Source organism: Neltuma alba, unplaced genomic scaffold (assembly GCF_004799145.2).
Source record: "Neltuma alba isolate B1F8T4 unplaced genomic scaffold, ASM479914v2 tig00013135_pilon, whole genome shotgun sequence".
NCBI lineage: Eukaryota > Viridiplantae > Streptophyta > Magnoliopsida > Fabales > Fabaceae > Neltuma > Neltuma alba.
Genome location: NW_021637452.1, coordinates 4442 through 24122, shown reverse-complemented (window position 1 = coordinate 24122; position 19681 = coordinate 4442). Strand labels below are relative to the sequence as shown.

The following is a 19681-nucleotide window of genomic DNA, read 5'->3' as shown; positions in this document are numbered from 1 at the left end:
TTAAAGTCTCCAATTCTACAAACTTGCAATAATTATTATGAAGCAAACCCTGTTCAATCTAGACGGGGGAAGTGAATGAATACTAACATATTACGTATACACTGGCCTTAGCTTAGTTTCCATTTGTCCTTCAAGAATCCCAAATAGGTCCAAAAGCTGGGATCCTAGCCTTCTTGCAAGCTCTAACAACGTCTCTACTTCCTTCAGGATTGCTAGTAACAATTACCACTTCAGCATCCCATCTAATTGCGGCATTCACACTCATCTCTCCCACATTAGGCCTCCCACTAATTGCAGTGTCATGAACAATCATCTTCTCTTTTGAATATCTCCCCAGAAACTCCATAATCTCCTTCCCAAAGTTCATCTCAATGTCCTTAGCCACCCACACTAGAAACATACTTGCTGGGCATGGTTGTAACAGGAACGATAGGAACACACAAATCCCTGAACCAGTAGCCACCAAAACCACCCTCTGGTACAGGTTTATCAGATAAGGCAAGCCAGCGAAGTGCATGGTTCGAACCCAAAGGTGGCTTGGTGGGTTTGAGATTAAAGACGTGGTGTAATCTCCTACTGCACCAGCCAGCATTATGTGTTCATTTTCCCCATCTGATATGATCCCAAAGGCGTGCCATTCTGATAATGGAGATGGGCTGATTCTTCCTAGTAGTCCTGGTTTAACCCCACCTTCAAATTTTATAACCGAAGCATGGCTTGATGCTGCTGACACTTTTACTTGAACTTTTCTTACAGTTAACCAAGGTATGATAATGAGGATGGTTATGGCTATGGTGAACCAAAACTCTTGTCTCTTTATGAACACAGAGATGCTTACATTGTAGGTTTTTGAACTAGGCTCATAGCTCATGAAGAGGATGATGAAGAGCCAGAGAAGAATCAGAGCCATCCACCCTGCGAAACGATGTGTTCTTTCGAACAAGTTGTGATGAAGATGGCGAATAACAGGAAAGGCAGCGAGGGAAGATAGAGAAATCAGAGTGAGAATCGCAAAAGCCAATCCGATAATCTCTGGGGAAGTTTGTTCTTTGTTTTTTATTGTAAGGACCAGAGAATAGACAAGCCAAGCTATGGAAGAAACCCCACAACCACTGTGAATTCCTCCAACGCTTTGAAGTAAGGAAGTGATCAAAGTTTTGACTTTGAGAGGAACACTGGGCCTACCAAGAGTTTTCACAACGAACCAGAAGATTAATCTTAGTGATGCCTCGCTTCTGCACAAAGTTAGAGCCCAAATGTTGGCAATGGAGAAGAATGTGGCTCTGTCTCGCCCATATTGGAAATAGCCTGAAGCTGCAAGAGCCAAAGCAACCATGTTCCAGCTCAAACAAACCAAGAATAAGATCTTGTACGCCGTGAAGCCCTGATCAAGCAGAATCACAGACAACCTTGACATTTTCTCATTCTTTGGCGGTGCAATCTTAACCTTCTCTGGTGTCCCTACATCCACAACTTCTGCTATGAGCTCTACCTCAACCTCATCGTCTGCTTCATCCATCTCAATGTCACAGAAGTGGCTGCTGGCTCGGCTTCGACTCGGGCTAACTGAGTAGTGAGACCGAGGGACTATCTTGAAAGAACTGTTCCGACTCCATGGAAGCCATGTCAAGTTAGCTCCGATTCTATCTTGCGTTGGCGATGGTGGCCGCGGCGGCGCCGGACCCGGCAACCCCATTATTGCAAAAGGATTGGTTCTATTTGGATTGATCTCGAATGCAACACCACGACAGCTAGAGAATCTGGCAAGCTTCATCATCTCTGTGCCTTCCATTGATGCTACTCAGGTGGTCATTCCATGTCCAGTATGGAATTTTAAATTGCATTGCTTTTGCATGTATGATTACTCTAATAAAGGAGATCGATTAGGAATTAAGTGGTATCCAGTCTTAGTCAAATTGGCATCTCCGAAAAAAACATTAAAATAACATGTTCCTGCCATAAAAGTATGCTTCTCCACAACTACAAGAGATCAGGGAAATTCATATGTCAATATCAGTTTAATTTCAACAAGAGACTCAAAATAGTACCAAATTAATTACTCAAACTACAGATGAAACAAGCTTTTAATAATGAAATAATTCATCGTTGTAATTAATATTCATCTGCTTATTCATTTAGGTGGAATTTGCCTAGTATAGATTGCAGGCTGATCATTGAGCAGCAACATACAAATCAGAAGGATTGAACTACACCTACAAGCTGAAATTACATACTATAGCCTTAGAATCAATGTTTAACACACGTTAGTTTACGGCTTTCCATATACGTATACTGACAAATCTGTGAGTAGATTAATTCTACAGGACATAATAAAAAAGAAGAAAAAGAAAAAAAACTGAAGGATTTTTGCACGTTCGAATGTGTTAGGATCAATGTTTCAAATCTTGGGATCCTACCCACAGTATCATAGTGATATTGCTGGTAAAGACTTTTATATATACACACCATCCATTATTGTTTATCCCTCCTACTTGTTGCTTAGATTCTGTGCATTGATTGATCAGGTTGAGACCAGAAAACAAACACTATATTTTCTGTTTATTATAATTGTGATGATTTGAATTATTGAATCATCTCCCTGCACTAGTAAGCAAGACGTGCTATACTACTAATAGATAAATACACACGCATGTGTGTGTGTGTGTGTGTGTGTGTTAATTGAACAAGAGGCCATTTTGCTGAAGAGAATGAGAGGGAAAGAGAAGGTGTAAAGATGAAATTTATATACTATCTTAATGGTTAATATAAGATCTAATCTGTAGCATAAATTATAAAATCTAATAATCAATACAAAAAACGTCTGAAAGGCAGAGGCACACTACGAAACGCTTCTACTTTAGTTTTTAGGTTGGAAATATGAGTCACCTTAAAATTTTAGTTTTTTTTTCCTTTAAAAAAGCAATATTGTAATTTTAATAAGTACTTATTACTCTCTCTTTTTTCCAGTTTTATCCTTTAATGATCACTATAAAAATGGGAGCATAGACAACTCCAATAGGCTACTCTTGCCTGGCATATCGGGCCCAACTCAGTCAGGCCATAAGCAAACTGTTCTCCACTTGTGGGTCTCGTATGTACCTACATTCACTCATTTTCTCGCGCGCGCGCGCGCGTGTTGTTCTAATTTTTATTTTAATATTGATTGATTTTATGGAAAATTCCAGGAAAGACCTTTAAATTATCATTTCTCAATTCACACACCTAAGAATTGAAAATAACAGAAAAGAAAGTAGTGCCTAATCAGAGATTTTGCAAATATAGATAAATGACTAAAATTTTATTGTATTAAATTTGAAAAAAAAAAGCTATCAAATTTGTCATTATCAATATATTTTTCATTATTGATTGTTTAACACTTGTTTATTACTAATTTACAACTTGTTAATAAATAATTTTTTATTGTCAATATAATTCTTATCATTTGTTATTCAACACTTGTCATTACTATTTCAAAACTTGTTAATAAACTTTTTGATATAAAGGTATTTTAGTCATTTAATTATATTTACAAAGTACTATATCAGACATTACTTTCTTTTCTATCATTTTTCAACTCTTAAATTCCTGATTTAAAATATCACATTTTCTAGCTTCTTTATTTATTATTTTCCCTTGATTTTATGAAGCTGCTATTTATAAATAAATTTCTTCTTTATCATTGAGACTTTTTAACATTTTATTTTATTTTTTAAATTTTGAATTGATTAACTTAATATTATGTAAAAATAATACGGTAGATGATTGCTTAGTATTATAAATTTAAAAAATATTATTTTTATCTTCGACCCCCCCCAAAAAAAAAAACAAATATCATTGAGATAAAACAATATATGGACGAAAACATGGCCCCCCCTCGGTTTTGATTTGTGTTGCATTGACGAATGACGATGATAGTTGGCTAACAAACTCCAAAGACGTGCTGGCTGGTTCCAGTGCTTGACTACTTGTTTTTTCTTTTCTGACCGGCGTGCTTGACTGCTTGTTAGGAAATGCATAGAAATACGTTTAAAATCTTATCTTATACTACTCTGGGCCTATTTATAAACCATTCTTAACATATTTCACACCTACTAATAAAATCTTAAATTTTATTAACTCTCATTTAAAATTTAACAGCTTTTTAACTTTATCTCTATTTAATACTTTCCCGTCGTTTATCTATTTTTATAAGATTCTCTTCTGTAAGTCTCATTTAAAATTTGACTGAAAATCCAAAAACGATTAGTGATGCACATAATTCTCATCCTTTAGACAACAAATGAGCAATTTCTAAATCGTGGTCTCGTTTATCAATTAAATTATCTCAGATTTTTTTTTTAACCAAATAAGATATCATCACACTTGGCGCAGCTTGCAAGTAGGAAACAAAGCGCGGGGCTTGCTATTCACAACCACATGTACTGTTTGCAATCGTATATTATGAAAGATTATACACACCCATATACCTACACATATAAAAAGGCAGACTCTATACAATAATATCCAATTTTCCCTTGGAAACAGATTCACATCACTGTATTGGTGATGAAGATCAAACGGAAGTTGTTCGTTACAGAAACTGTGGCCGTTTGTTTCCTCGGTCAGCAATGTCAAATGCAAAATAGACAGAACAAACCGAAGTGGAAATCCACAATTTCGTTATTGTACTGCTGGAATTCGATGAATTAAGCAATAGTTTTCCGGATAAACCCAGAAACCACATAGATCAACATAACTAAAACCCCCACCCCCCAAAAAAAAACACACACACACATATATGAACAAGAGGTTGGTTATAAATCAGAAATGGCTGGAACAAACAGAAATCTTAACAAGGGATCTGAGAAGTGAACCACTCCATGACATGCAATGGAGCCTTCACCAACTCTAAAGCAAGCTCCACTATCACCGTCAGGCACAAGCAGCAAGGGCATATACATGTCAACAACAATCTGCACATATCATAACCCCAAATCAATCAATACCGATTATTCAGAGTCTCGTGAATCTGCGTGTGTTTGTGTATTTTAATTTAATTTAGATCGAAACCCAGATCACAAGCGGCGAAGTTACAGCAACCCAGAAGAAGAAATCGCAGAAAAATCGCAAATTGAAGTCGTCACTGGGAAATCGGCGATACCCAGATGATTAAGAAAGAGTGAGTTACAGAAGAAAGAGAAGGGTGTACCCGATGATCCAGACGACGAGGCCGACAGCGGAAAGGATAAGAGAGAGGAAGGCGAAGGGAAGACCCAGAAGGAAACCCAAAGGCCTGCAATCTCCGTCGGAGCTACACATTGTTTTTCTTTCCGGGGGCTGTTTTCACAAGTCTGCAACTTTCTTCTTGTTATTGAAATGGAACGAGAGAAAGAGAAGTGAAAAGAAGTAGGTATAGGGTTGTTTTGTTCTGTTATTGTGAGGAAGGGAAGACACGTTTTCAATCGTCAGATCCTAAAGAAGTTTCCCATCAAAGAGCCCTTTTGTTTTCCTTGTACGCTTTCAACAATCTTTAGGTTATATTACTCCTCCGGTCCTAATTATAAGACCCAATTGACTTATTTGAGGAGATTAAGGAAGTAAGTTAAGTTGGTTATTTATAATAAATAAGTGTTGTTATTCCTAAAATATCCTTGCTAATTAAGTATATTGGCTAAAACTATCATTATTAGAAGGATTATCTTGGAAAAAAATGCATAAATATAAGAGAGAAAATGGATTGGGTCTTATAATTAGGACCAAATAAAAAGTCAAATTGGGTCTTATAATAAGGACCGGAGGAGTATTATTCAAATCAAATTTCTCATCTCAATTATTGGACCACATCTAATTTTGCGATTTTAAGAACATCACAATTTTGATGTTAATATGGGATAAAGATAATTATTATTAGATTAAATTCAAGATTTTATTATTAGGATATGATTTAGATTATTATTTTAGAATTCTTTTAATTTTTTATTTTTTATTATTTTAAGACTGATTAGGATTAGCATTTATTATTATTTACTTTATAAGTAGGGAAAATGGTTAAAAAAAATTCCGAAATAGAAAAATTATACACAAAGACTGGTTTATAAAAATTTCCATCAAAACTTATACTATTGTTGTTAAAACCCACACTAACGTCATTAGAATTCCTTACTTGTATTTTTTTTTTTTTATCTCGGCAGTTTTTTTGACAATTTTTTCTTATAAGTATTGTTAGGATCGTCGGTAGATTTTGGATATGGATCGAATCATTCACGATGCAATTTCTCACTAATCTTCTTGATCTCTCTTTTTTCCCTAATCTTTGTCTCTCCCCTTTCTTCCTCTTCTGTTTTACGCCACATTGTATTCCCACTACACTTTGAAAAACAGATTAAATTATATTCCATTGATGATGAACACTTTCTAAACATATAGAGCGTTGTTTTAAAGAAAAAAGGCAATAAAAAAGGACTCTGGACTTTACAGCAACGTTGCTATATTTTTGTGCCTGAGGATTGATTCCCCCCCCCCCGGGACAAAAAAAAATCCCAAAAAAAGAAAAGGCATAAAAAAATGCAATAGTGAGGAATATATGCTGCAATAATTTATCCTCCAAGGATAAGAACTGAAGTCCCAAAAAAGACCCGTAATATAAATCCCAAAGGGGGTCCTACGTCACCACGCGGGTGCCAAAGCAAAGGCAGGCTAGCGAGCTGGAATCGGCCTCAAGTCAAGGAAGGATGCTTCAAGCATCTTCCAATCCACCATCATCTGGTCAAATTGAAATTCTCACCTTCCAAATCAATCATGGAAGCCAGCCTCTCCCGAACCTGCTACAGCACACACACACTCATCATTTTTGGCAAAAAGACCTACTAACATTGAAAAATTTTAATCCCCTCAAACTAAGAGATAATTAAGTGTCTTCAAGTTAAACGACTCACCCAAAAATACGCACAAGATTTACTTCTTTTTCTTTTTACATTACTTCTTTTTTTGTCAAATTCTTTTGCATTACTTGAGGCAGCTCCGTTCACAGCTCAAGATAGAGCTGCAGCATGCTTTACTTCTTCTTTTTTTCCCCCTTCTCATATTTCATACCAATTATAATATTAATATTGAGACACCCCCCTTCTTTTATTTTCTTTTTCAGTTGTCTATATTTGAAAACCATCTAATCACTTGAGATTATCCGAATCTGAACTCTGATCCCCACTCGAAATGGAGATCTAGGGACTGTTTGGTTTGAGGGGAGGATAGGAGAGAAAGGGAAGGGCGGGGCAAGGAAGAGAAGGAGAGATTTTATCCCCACCTTGTTTGGTTTGATTGAGAAGAAAGGAAAGGAAGAATATTTAATGATATCTTGTTTAGTTCAAAAAAGAGAAGAGAGGAATAGTAATAAATAATTTACCATTTTACCCTTACATATTAGTTTATATTTTTTATTGATATATTATATAAATTAATTTACATCTTAATTTAAATTATATAATGTAATGAAAATTCAGTATCATCATGTTAATATGTGCATTAAAAAATTGGTACCATAATTTTTTATTCTAATGAATACAATATATTTGAAATAATTAAATTAACAAATTTTATATGCTCTAAGAAAATGAAATTTTATTCTCTTTAGGCTATCCTTTTTTTCAGCTTTAAAATATATTTAATAAATAATATATTTACAAAAAAAATAATTTTATAATATTATAATATTTTATTTTTAATTAATTTTTGTTATAATATATTTTTTAATTATAATAATTTATTTTTTATTTTTTTACTTAGGATAATATATTTTTTTATTTAAAATAAATATTATAATAATATATTTTATGAGTAGTAGTGGAATATTAAAAAAACCATAAAAGTATAATGGTACAAAATTTTAGCTCTCCTCCCCTCCCCTCCAACCAAACAGACCCCTAATGGCGAAAGAGGAGGGATAATGATGTGGGACCCTCTAGAGTGCATCCCCCGCAAGTCTCTTCTCTTTTCACTGAATTCCCTCCATTGATAGTAAGGATTTAAACATACCCATATCGAAAATTGAAACTATAGAAGGTATAATTGCTCAAAAAAGTGCCTTGGTATGGAAAACTAAACATCTTGAGATGTTAAAAAGGTTTCTACATTTGGATATTTTTCCTTGTTTAAGCACGTGCTGAACCGGGGGGGGAAAAAAATCCCTAGACAAGATCAAATTCCAAGGGTGGAACCATGAGGTCAAACCCTTCACAGAAGCACTCTTGAAACTTCATGGGTAGTGACATAAGATAATCCTAATTATCTCTAAACCCAAGTTCCATCAGGTAGACTTGTCATACCCACTGAAAACAAAGACGTCAAGCCACTTAAATTGAAATCGATAAGCTTCATATTTGCATATTTCAAAATCCAGTCTAATTTTAATATATGTTTAGATGTCACTGCATTATTAGCTTAATTTACTGATCATTCATACACATGTTCTAGTCATCTTTTGTAGACTGAATCTATCCAAGAATCTCGCATGATAACCCAAATTACTTACTGCACAGAGTCGTTTTTTCTGGTCATTTGCGTCTCTCTTTTCAGGACTGCCACAAGATGATGGGTCATACCTAGACAATAGACGAGGCAAGCACAAGCAACAAAGCAAGAATCAGGAAGGAGGATTAGTAAACTGCAAACTGTCAGCTATCTGGAATAGGCTAAGTGTAAGCTCAGTCTACAAGTTCTTACCAATCACGGGGAATTCCAGCCTCATCTCGAGCAGAAAAATTAAACGGACCCTTCAGTTCTACATTGTACACCTTTAGCAAGTCTGCATGGTCGTACAAAATAGTATTGAAGCTTGTAAACCTTCCATATGGACATAAGCGTGCAGATGCAATGAGATCTAGTAGGTTTTCAAAAACCTTTGAAAGTGGAGTCAGGGGGACAATCCAATTTCTGACAGACATAAACAAACCAATAGACACCTACTGCTACATGTGCAACTTCTTCATCAGCGATCCTAGCGACTATTTTTGATGTCCTGTTGTCTCCAAATCCCACTAACTTCTGCACCAGCCGTGGCCCAGCATCAAGGCCCCTAGCCTCCTACAAGTAAAATAAATTAGTACATTCAGAGCATCAAGATCATATAGATCAAAGCGCTTCTATCTCTGAAGCATGTGATGTCTGAGGGAAAAAGATCAGAGGTGGATTCGTGTCAATCCCCATGACTCAAAATATTTTTAAGAAAAGCCTTCTACCCAGCTATGAAGGTAAGACAATTTTATTTTCATTTGATTAGGATTTCCTCAAGGGAGGTGGTGACAATCCTTGAGCAACACTTCCAGAATGCTTGATCATAAACAATTAAACACCAATATTTTACTCATTTATCCAAGGATGGCGATGTTCAGGGAGTACTTAAAAAATTTTCTCCAAGCACTGCCCCGCTATTTGCCACCAAAAGAGGATCGAGAAATCAGAATTCTCAGGATTGTTCCAATAGTAAGACCAGTGCTCACACTTATTTCAAGGTCAAAAGTTATGATGTGTCACTTAATCAGCAGCAGAGTCTGCATGAGTCATTCTATTTGTCACATAATCTCTAATTGATAGATGGAATAACAAAACATATAGACTCATGCAAACAGATGCATTGTCAAATTTAATAAGCCGCTTACCACCCAACGAGACAATCCACAGACTGGAAAAGAAGTCCTTGAGAATAGGACCGGACAAGAGGAACAAAGTTACCTGGACTAATGGGATGACTGCCAAACGTGCAGCAACATTGTCTGATGATTTCTCACACTCACTCCACAGTAAATTGTGAGCAGGCATATCTCCATATCTAGTTATGCACAAAGTATACTAAATAAATCATTGTAACCAATGTTTTAGGGAGGGAGGAAAAAAAAAGCGTAAAGTGCAACTATCCTTACTTAAAACCAAGTTCAGCGAGCCTCTGAGAACACCAAGAAAAATGGCGGCTCTCATCATCAGCAACATGAGCAAAGTCAGCAAAGAATCCCTCCCCAAGAATTTCACTGAAGGGAGAAAACCGAACAACAGTATCCCACGCCAAATCAATTGCATTGAGCTCAACATGGGCCAAATTGTGAAGCATATAAGCATTCAGTGGCAAACCTGAACTTTTGGGATCAGGAATTTCCTTCGGAGAAACCTGCATTGGCATGGAATAGCCCATGCAATAATTTAGTCCTCCCTAAGTAGGGAAACTGCATTTCACAGCATGAAGATAAAATAAAATACTCTCTACACATGCCTAATCATGACAAAAACTCGTGCAGTCCAACAAAGCAGCACAAAGGCCCCAACTTGCATTAGCTCACTGAATATTCATCACCGCTAGGAATTCAAGTACGTGGAGAATACTCCGCGTTAAAAGTAATTGGAGTAAGTGAAGTGGAATGACAAATGTTTACGAGTTTTGGGTCAAGTTAGAGTGTTAAACCAAAAAGTAGTCATCCCTTCTGAAGTAGTAGCAGTAACAATAACAACAACAACAATCTCCCCACTGTTTTTATGTTTTAGAACAATTTGCCCAGAAGTTTTTCCTTCCTTTTTTTTTTGGGAGTGAATTGCTTAGAAGTTATAATAACTTGCGTTGATAAACAAAAAAGAAATGTATTAGCCCCACAAACATGATCCACTTCGTCATTTTTGGCAACCCAAAAGCTATCCCACAGCGCATAAGTTATAGCAACCAAAATGAAAAACGAACCAATTTGGGTTTTTCGGGTCGGGCAGGTCGGGTGGGCGGTGTGAATTGCCCAAGAGGGAGGTTTTCGCGGCGCCACCTGGAGTAAGCGAGATGAGAGAATCGGCACTTGGTGAGAGGATCACTGGTGGAAAGAACCAGCGAGCCTAGCTCCGCCAAAGAAGCAGCTTCCCCAATCCGGGCATCATGCGCATCGTCGGTGGTCGATGCAGCCGAAAGAAGCTGGGGTTCGGGACCATTGGGTCCCCAGCTACGATTCTCGTTGAGAGGACTTTGCCTCCACGCTTGGAGGCCTGACCAAGGTGAGAAATGGAAAGATGTAGACGAAGAGGAAGACGACAAAGAGAAACTTCTGGGTTTGAAATGGCAGAGCGAGACGTGAGAGCACAACGACCAGCGCGCGAGTGATGAGAGCATGACTGGCAAGACGCTTTGCTCACTCCCTCCCAAGAAATTACTCCATCGTTTAAACTTCTAACCCATTGGCATCATGGCGTTTTCCTGATTTCGATCGTCACCTTTTATTTTCATATAACACGTCACTCTTATTTACAAGAACCATTTGCATAATGAGAGGCAAGGCTTCTCCGACAAGTTGTTTATTTCTGCACTAAGGGCATGTCTTTTTGGATCAAAACAAATACTCCATTTGGATTGAGCTTGGCATACCCAAAAATAAAAGGCGCCTGTCAAGGGTCCTTCATAATCGCAAGTTCATTTCTTTTCTGTGTTATGGTTTGCAAACGTACAAAGCTCTTGGTTCTCGGAAGAATTCACCGTCGCCGACGAAATAACAGCTTAATCACAATAACTAATATAAGGCACGCATGGAGGGAAAAAATAAAACCCTTGGCTGTACAATTGTATTAATCTCGACTATAAACCGCCTAATAGCCACAGAAACACGTTCGCTTTTGCTCGATCACTCCTAAGATGCTCAGGATATCATATTACAAAACCCATGGGGACAAAAGCAGAGCAAAAGATGAACTCGCTTGATTGAAAACAAAGTAACATCTCCCTATGGTTATTACGTTTTAACAACCCAATGCCAGACTCAGGATACCACAACATAGAATGAGATTTCATGTGAACCAATAATGACTTCAAGAAGTTGGAATTACAGAATATCTTTGTATAACACCAAGGAATCCTGAATCTGCCACCACAAAACCAAAGAAAGAAGTCACCAATAGAACTTAATGAGTAGCAGTAGTTAGCAATGTACACATGCTACGGAAAACTACCTAAAATCCTATCTAATTATCACAACATTCTACCAAATATTATACAAAAGTCCGTGTCGAAACAAATACGGCCACGAGCTGCAATGGTGCAAAGTTCCAACAAACGGGAAGAAAAAGATCCCATACTGCATTTGTAGGATAGGATCACTGGTGGCCTTGACTGTGATGCTTCCCCTCTACACCAGCTGCTAAATTTGGATCCATAATGTGGAAGCTTCATGTCATCTTCATGTCATCAATTATCTACTCTAAATACCTGACACATGAATTGAAAATAAGAGGTTGGAAACCAGTGAGCATTTAGCACAACTTCACAATTTTGTATATTATTGATAATAATAATGATAATACTCTTCAGACAGCCAATCAAGCCTTTCACAACTGAGCACATTTTAAAGGACTAAACACGTTGAATTATTCAATAAAAAGACCATACTCGGCATTTTTTATTTTGGCCTCGATACTAGGCAATAGAGCATATACACGAATAGTTGAATTAGAAGACCAGACCTTAGCTCTGCACAGTGAATGACAAAAACGACATCAAGAGATTGACATACATGACCACCATTCGTCCAAAAAACTTGGCACACATAAATAGCTACCGAGGATTTCACTACAAATCTGGAATCTGAATCCATTTGATTTATTACGTAGGACGGGGAAGCTAAAATGGATAGGATCATGCCACTTGAAATGGCAAAGAAGTCACTTATAAAACAACTAGCAGTACATAGTCAAAGCCAGGCCCATCTGAAAGTTACCAAATGTTTGATCATAAAGCCAGCAATGAAGACCAAAAAAATTCATTGTACCTATGCTAGGCAAATAATTTCTTAATAAGGGGTAAGGTCACTAGTGACGTATGAATTCTATTTTATACCCATGTGAGCGAGCCACATGTTTGTGTGCATCAGAATTATAAAAATGATATTTTGAAAAGCAGGACAGACACACAGTATGGCTGACCAATACAAAAAGGCAAGAGCAAACCCCCCCCCAAAAAAAGTACAATAATTGTCTATAATGACAGAACAGAAACCCCATCATGATGAGGTCACAAGGTGCCCTCCGTACGCCCTTTGTGTTTTACTTCAGAGGGGACCATTAAATGAAATGCTTAAGATTTAGATTATGACATAACAAGATGTCACCTGTCTACAGACTAGTGATGCATAAGCGTAAATATGTTACAAACCATCAATAATGTATACGTAATTATAGATTTAATGATAGTTTATTCAATTAATCTTAACATAACCAATCATTTGTCAAGATGCCTACATCCAGTGACAGACCAACAAATGCCCCACAAACCAATAAAGCTCAACAGATTAAACCACACCCCCTTTTTTACTTTTCCGAACTACAAACAAGTTCAAGGCATCAAACATTTAGTAGCCATTTTACTGCGATTCCAAGAATTGGGTTTAACCCAAATAGAATTTAATTTATAGAGCCCCCCATGTGGTAAAGGTCTGGTATTGGCCTGCAAGCTTTGATTAAGTTTCCATACAGAGAAAGGTAGAAAAACAACAGAAACAAATATGTAAAAGACTAGATCCCCAATCATGAAAATGGATACAAACAAAAGGCATGGCACACCTGCTACGAAGAGAGGAAAAATAAGGCAAATAGCAATGTACGATTTTTTTTCCCCGGGGGGGGGGGGTAAGAAAATTAAATTATGCAGACAGTACTTCAGACCAAATGAAGAGAACATGACTTGGTTAAGACTCTGATATCTGTGATTATACCTTAGAGAATTAAATTAATTCAGGTCCTCGGTGATCCTGCATCAGATCCAGATGCTGAGGAACTTTCACTATCAGAATCTGCAGAAATAAATAAAAATGAGAAAGATAGAACACTAGGTCTTCAACTGCAACAGGCAAAAGTAAATCTGTGTGCGCATGGATGAGAAGTAGGATATATATTATCAAGTTACAAATCGCAGTACCACTTGAAGAAGATCCAGAATCACTGCTTGAGCTGCTAGAACTGCTTGACCTACTCCCATTATTCACCTGTTTTTCTGCTTGTGAAGGAAAAGATGCAGAAGCATTTCTTTCACCTGCCCAGAGATAGCAAGACAACACATATTAGTTAATAACAAATAACAAATTGCTTAAAAAATAATAGTTCATGCATCACCAGTCAGCTCAATATTTTACCTGCTATGGTTTCTTGAGGAGCCACAACCGCAGCAGGTTCCAGCGCCTACAAAAGATCACAAGGTAATTGTAGTTAACAATAATTGTTTCCCAAACACAGGCTAGCAATCGGCAATCATGATTCAGATCAAGACTATACCATTTGTGGGGCATTCTTTGCAGCTTCTGCTCTTTGAATGGCAAGCTCAGCTTTTCTCTTGTTCTTACTCAAACTTTTCCTGAAGTTGGTCACAAACCTATCAAGCTCCCAAAGAGTCTCCGCATCTACGCTATCAATGTCCACTTCAATTTCATCATCATGTTGTGAAAGTGCAGAATTTCTCTTCTTAATGATCTGTACAATCGTATCTAGTTTCTCTGGAGGCAGATTTTGGAGGCTTGTGCTCAATTTTTGCTTTTCCTCATATGTCATGTCTCTTTTATACGGATCTTTTGCCTTTGGCTTCTTTGGAGCGGGGGTTCTACTAGAAGGAGTAATGCTCATGGGTCTTGGAGGTTGCGTCATCGATTCTGATCTGTCCAAAATCCTTCTCATATCAAGGGCAGGCGGAGGTATTGTAGCAGCCCTTCTGGATAGTGGTGATGGTGCAGAAACAGTTGTCCCATAATCCAATACATATCTCATTTCCCGATTGTAATCCGACTCTATTATGGCCCATCTGTCCTCAAATATCTTTGATAGCTGCTCTGCCATTATATGAACATCTTGTCCAGGTGGGTTATATGTCATAGCATTACGAAATGTAAGTCTCACATCCTCCGCAAATTCCTTTGGCGATTTGTACCAATTCTTGCTCAGCCTTGTTTTCACAGTACCCAAGTCCATAGGATGTGTGATTATGCTAAAATAATCATGCAATCCAAGGCCCTCAACATCAACAGGAGCATTAAAAACCCAACCATGCTTGTGTTTCATCAACTTCTCAAGCAATGAACTGCAACTTTTGAAGAATTTTGATCCCATCCCAAAACCGTGTCCCATTTCTCCCCCACCCTGCTTCTTTCCATTCAGTTTTGACTTCTTATTACTCTCTGCAGGAGGGAATTTATCCTTCCCTAGCAAGAACTCAGAATTACTATATAACTGGTTTGCCTTGGGGGTTCTCTTCTCCTTTTCAACAGTTTCACCGACTCCTTGACAATTCTCTAGCACTGATATGCTTAACTGGTGCAAAGGCCTGGCGGATTCTCTTGGAACACCACCAGATGCTACCCCTGACAGAACACGTCTTGGTCCAATGGTATTACCAATTCTATCATTCGCTAGCATATTTGAATTGCCATAGCCACCCAACTGCCTCTGTTTCATTTCAATTCTCCTGACCAAACTTCTCACTGTGTCAAGCTCGCGCTCAAGCCTCCTCCGAAGCTCTTGCATTTCTTGCTTTGAGCTTGAGCCTAAGTTGATCTTAATACGATTCTCCAATCCAGGATTGATAGCACCATTAGCTGATGGCAACTCCTTAGGACAGGGAACAGTATCCTGCTGCGGATTGGGACCGTCCTGATGAGGATTGGGGCCTGAGGGTTCGTCATGCTGAGGATTGGGGCCTGAGGGTTCGTCCTGCCGAGGACTGGGGCCTGAGGGTTCGTCCTGCTGAGGACTGGGGCCTGAGGGTTCGTCCTGCTGAGGACTGGCGCCTGAGGGTTCGTCCTGCAGAGGATTCGGACCTGGAGGTTCGTCCTGACGACGATTTAAGGTGGAAGAGTCATCTGACACTACATCCAATTTTGAATTCAATCTTGGCTGAGCCGTATTCTCATCCGGAAAAATAGACTGCGCTGGGGGCAGAGCCAAAACGTTAGTGTCATTCTTTTCGGTCTCATTGACACCACCATTATTAATGGTGCTATTCTTATTGTCATCGTTGTTAGCTGTTGTGGGGGCAGCAGTATCGGTAGCAACGGTGTTCAAAACGTTAGCTTTGTTCTTCGGTCCTTTAAAAGCTTTCCTCGTGTACACCTTACTCTCTGTGTACCTCTGTTTCTCTCTAGTTCCGTCATCTCCTCCTACTATAGGCCCGGAAGCCATACATCCAAAACCCTAATTCTTTTCTTTACACCTTTTCTTTCCAAAACTAATATCAAATCCCAGTCTTGTGTCTAATTCTAGGGTTTTACAAACAAAGAAATGAAAGAATTGCAAACCAGAACTTCCAGGACTTTCGACCCTGCGACTCTAAATTTTTAGGGCTTACGTGGGACCTTCTAAGACGAAATCCAAATTCACCCGCTTTCACCCACAGAGACGAAGACACATAAACCTGTGCACATAAGGAGAGGGAGAAATAGAACGGACAAAAGAACGAGCTTTAGACCTAACGAGGCGCAGTAGGGTTTCGAGCTTGTTACCTGGGTTTCGATCAGATCTTGCACTCTCTCTTTCGCTCCACACTTTCTCTCTCTAGAACTCTTCGTCTTCCCCCCTCTCTCTATAAACGAAGATTGTTTTATCGGATTCCAGGTGTACGGCAACGGTGAGTTCGTGTAGAACCATCGACCAGATGAAGCGTTTGAGGTGCGCACAGAGTCGTGCCCGGGAAGTATTATAGCATCACGAATGAAGGGCGCGGACTCACTCGAGCATATGTGACGTAGGTTTCACGCACCAATAAGATAGAGCATAGGGCGGGACGTGTACGTAACCGAGGAATTTAAGGGAGAGAGACTTTTGTGGCGGGGACTTTCAATTGCGAAAATTTGAAAAGTTTTCGCAGACGGAGGTATAGCGCGTAACGAATACCTGCATTTTCGGTGAGTGGCCGGAGCAGACCACAGCTGGGAAAGATTTTCACGCGCCGGCGAGGCGGGTGAAGAGTAGGTGTGATGTTTTTCTCTTTCCGCGCCTTTGAGTCGTTCTCTAATGGGCTTCTCTCTCGTGGAGCCCAATTAGTTGTTTAGCGAATATGGTCCAATTCCAATATATTAAGCTCCAACCTTCGAAGTACAAATCATTCTTCTTATACCTTGACATGTCAATACTATAATACTTATAAATATGAATTCAGTCTAACAAAAATGATTAGTTTCTCACAATATAACGAATTAAAATTTAAATTCCATTTAGAAAATATGTCCACATTTAGTGTTCGATAATGTCTCAAATAGGATTACATCTAATAAAAATATACATATACTTTAGCACAAAAAAAAAACTATAATACTTTGTTGATAGGCAATTTATAAATATTTTTGTAAATAGTTTTTTAAGTCTAAAAACATGTTTTGGCCCTAGTGAACTCTTAGGGTCAGAAACTGATGTGAGAACTTTGATGGACCACATTCTATTTATTTACTACAATGCAGCTTAAGTGTTACTTCTGTAGGAAATACTAATAAGAAGATCACTACAAATATTAATAGGAAATATTAAAAGCCATGTTGATTTGAATGATTTCAAACTATAATGGGAATATAGTTGGAGAAGAAATCAGGTAATATTACTTTTGAAACTGCATAATGGGAATATAGATATTAAATAATCTATACAATTAATTAAAATCATTGTCAAGTCCTGAACTTGGGGAAGGTGGGGTGTCTATTGAGTGTATTTTTATAAAAGGAAGAGGGGAGGGTTTCAATTAAGGGTCTGATTGGGTCAGCAAAACAACTTAAATTTTAAATTAAGCCGAGCTAAGAGAATGAGGGCGTTTGGCAAGGCTTGAAGTTCACTGGGCTTATCCAATTTTAAGCTACTGAAACGCCCAGTTAAAATAAGCTCCAGAAGGAGCTTATTCTTATATCAGAGGAGCTTAAAGTCGTTCTGCCATGTCAGATAATTTTTGTTTTTTCTCTTTCATATGCCTTTTCCTCCCTCAGTCCCTTGAGCTAGCTCACTTTCACAATCTTCACACATTTTCACTGAGAGCTCCCGCGCTTCTTCGCCGCTGGTATAAAGTAAATTCACCTTTTCCCCTTATTAAAAATTCATAACACTTCTTTATGTTTTTCCCCCTCTCTATATTGTAAGCATATTCTTTTAATTCTTCCAAAAACCACATAAAAGAAAAGAAAAAGAGAAGCATGGGATGAGGTTAAATTTATAATATTTTTTGTTTCTATTATTGTTTTCCCTATCTTAAATCCTTGTTTATTTTATATAGCAGTTTTAACTAACTATTTGTTTCGTTTTTATTTGTCTTATTTTTTTTCTCATTTCTCTAATGTTTTCGAATTTAATTCACTCAATCAATTTTATTTATTCATATAAAATTAATTTGAATTTATTCTCTTATCATTTTTTAATCATGTTTCACTTTATACTTAAAATATTTTTAACTATTTCTCTTGATTTTAATTCACTCATTAAATTTCACTTCTTCATTATATTATCTCAATTTTTTTATGTTTTAATTTATGTTTAAAATATTTTTTATGATTTCTTTCAAATTTTAAAATTTAATTCACTCGTTAAATTTGATTTCTTCAAATTAAATTATTTTAATTTCATTATATTATGTGAAATCAATTTTTTATCATGTTTCATTATTTATTAAAACTCATATCCATTTTGGTAATTTTTCAGCCAAACTTAATTTTACTCAACTATAATCCAAACAAGCTTTTACCAATCTTACTTTTGTAAATTAACTTTTCTGAACTTAAATCTAAACACAATTCATCTTATCCAATTTAACTTTTATCAACTTCACTTTTTCATAAGCTACTTTTTCTATAAGCTGCTTTTCCAATCGCTGATCCAAACGGACACTAAGTGTTAACAGATTGGATCAACAGTAAAATATATAAATTAAAATAAAAATAAGGTAGGAGTCGCAATAGGCACGAGCTGCTATATATAGGACCAGTCCGGCATTCTGCCAGCTTGGCATATGCTACTAATGTAGCACTCAATTATATATCGAGCCATGCCACTGACTATTTTATATATTATGACTATTACTATTTCCTTTTAGCCTCATACTTAGAACATCTTTACGTATTTACTACTGCGTGTGCGCGCGTGTTCAAATATTGTTACACCTATAAACTCACATAGTCACTAAAAACGGTAATTGTAGTGAACATTTTCCTTGAACATGCTCCATTTGACTGTTTCTTTGATTGCCGGTAGGAATACATTTATGGGAGAAGAGCCCCAGAAAATAAAATTTGCACTATTTAGAAACTTAATTACTATAAGTTTGATGTTATATATGTATGTATTTTTGATACTGATATTGATATATATTAATATTGACTGTTGTAAAATACTACCTCTAGTCCTTAATATAATATTTCGTTTATTTCATTTGATTTTTATTTTAGTTATATATATAACCTCTAATTCACTTTATCTGTCATATTTATGTATTTTTTCAAGGAGTCCTTCTAATAATTGTAATTCCAATCAATATACATGATTAGTAAAAATTATAAAAAATAACACATATTTATTGCAAATATTTAACTTAACTTATTTTTTTAATACTCAAATTTTAGTTAGTTCTTATATTTAGGACCGGAGGTAATAAATAAATTTTTTTGTGTTGTGTATTTTTTTGATATGCTAACGTTTGTTGATGGTGGTTCTGCTTGGAATTGCAAGTGTAAGGTAGTTGACCATA

The 19681-nt window shown here is 37.0% G+C and overlaps 4 protein-coding genes and 1 long non-coding RNA gene across 7 annotated transcripts; all 5 read right to left on the bottom strand.

The window, feature by feature from the left end:
- Positions 1-130: 130 nt before the first annotated feature.
- LOC114734731 (adenylate-forming reductase 06235-like) lies at positions 131-1792 on the bottom strand. Its single transcript, XM_028922373.1, has 3 exons — positions 979-1792; positions 390-894; positions 131-329 (listed from the first exon to the last, which is right to left on the bottom strand). The coding sequence occupies exons 1-3, from the start codon at positions 1790-1792 to the stop codon at positions 131-133; spliced, it is 1518 nt and encodes a 505-aa protein (XP_028778206.1).
- Positions 1793-4461: 2669 nt separating this feature from the next.
- LOC114734735 (signaling peptide TAXIMIN 1-like) lies at positions 4462-5419 on the bottom strand. Its single transcript, XM_028922377.1, has 2 exons — positions 5189-5419; positions 4462-4952 (listed from the first exon to the last, which is right to left on the bottom strand). The coding sequence occupies exons 1-2, from the start codon at positions 5296-5298 to the stop codon at positions 4829-4831; spliced, it is 234 nt and encodes a 77-aa protein (XP_028778210.1). The 5' UTR covers positions 5299-5419; the 3' UTR covers positions 4462-4828.
- Positions 5420-6355: 936 nt separating this feature from the next.
- Positions 6356-11180, bottom strand: LOC114734734 (uncharacterized protein HI_0077-like). 2 transcript variants are annotated; one of them, XR_003739201.1, is made up of 7 exons: positions 10697-11180; positions 9894-10135; positions 9706-9802; positions 8941-9057; positions 8698-8817; positions 8507-8576; positions 6356-6800 (listed from the first exon to the last, which is right to left on the bottom strand). XR_003739201.1 is itself a non-coding variant. In XM_028922376.1 (7 exons), exons 1-7 carry the CDS (start codon positions 11108-11110, stop codon positions 6738-6740), a joined length of 1152 nt encoding a protein of 383 aa, XP_028778209.1. In that variant the 5' UTR covers positions 11111-11180; the 3' UTR covers positions 6356-6737. The 2 variants fall into 2 exon arrangements, 1 of the variants encoding a protein (XP_028778209.1); XM_028922376.1 differs by having other exon boundaries at positions 8698-8779; positions 8874-9057.
- A 346-nt stretch (positions 11181-11526) lies between these two features.
- LOC114734733 (uncharacterized) lies at positions 11527-12207 on the bottom strand. Its single transcript, XR_003739200.1, has 2 exons — positions 11941-12207; positions 11527-11852 (listed from the first exon to the last, which is right to left on the bottom strand). It is a non-coding gene; the product is annotated as an uncharacterized LOC114734733 (long non-coding RNA).
- A 1484-nt stretch (positions 12208-13691) lies between these two features.
- On the bottom strand, positions 13692-16606 carry LOC114734732 (transcription factor GTE4-like). 2 transcript variants are annotated; one of them, XM_028922375.1, is made up of 5 exons: positions 15726-16606; positions 14254-15695; positions 14115-14160; positions 13901-14014; positions 13692-13775 (listed from the first exon to the last, which is right to left on the bottom strand). In XM_028922375.1, the coding sequence occupies exons 1-5, from the start codon at positions 16144-16146 to the stop codon at positions 13717-13719; spliced, it is 2082 nt and encodes a 693-aa protein (XP_028778208.1). In that variant the 5' UTR covers positions 16147-16606; the 3' UTR covers positions 13692-13716. The 2 variants fall into 2 exon arrangements, with proteins under 2 accessions (XP_028778208.1, XP_028778207.1); XM_028922374.1 differs by having other exon boundaries at positions 14254-16378; positions 16467-16605.
- Positions 16607-19681: the final 3075 nt, after the last annotated feature.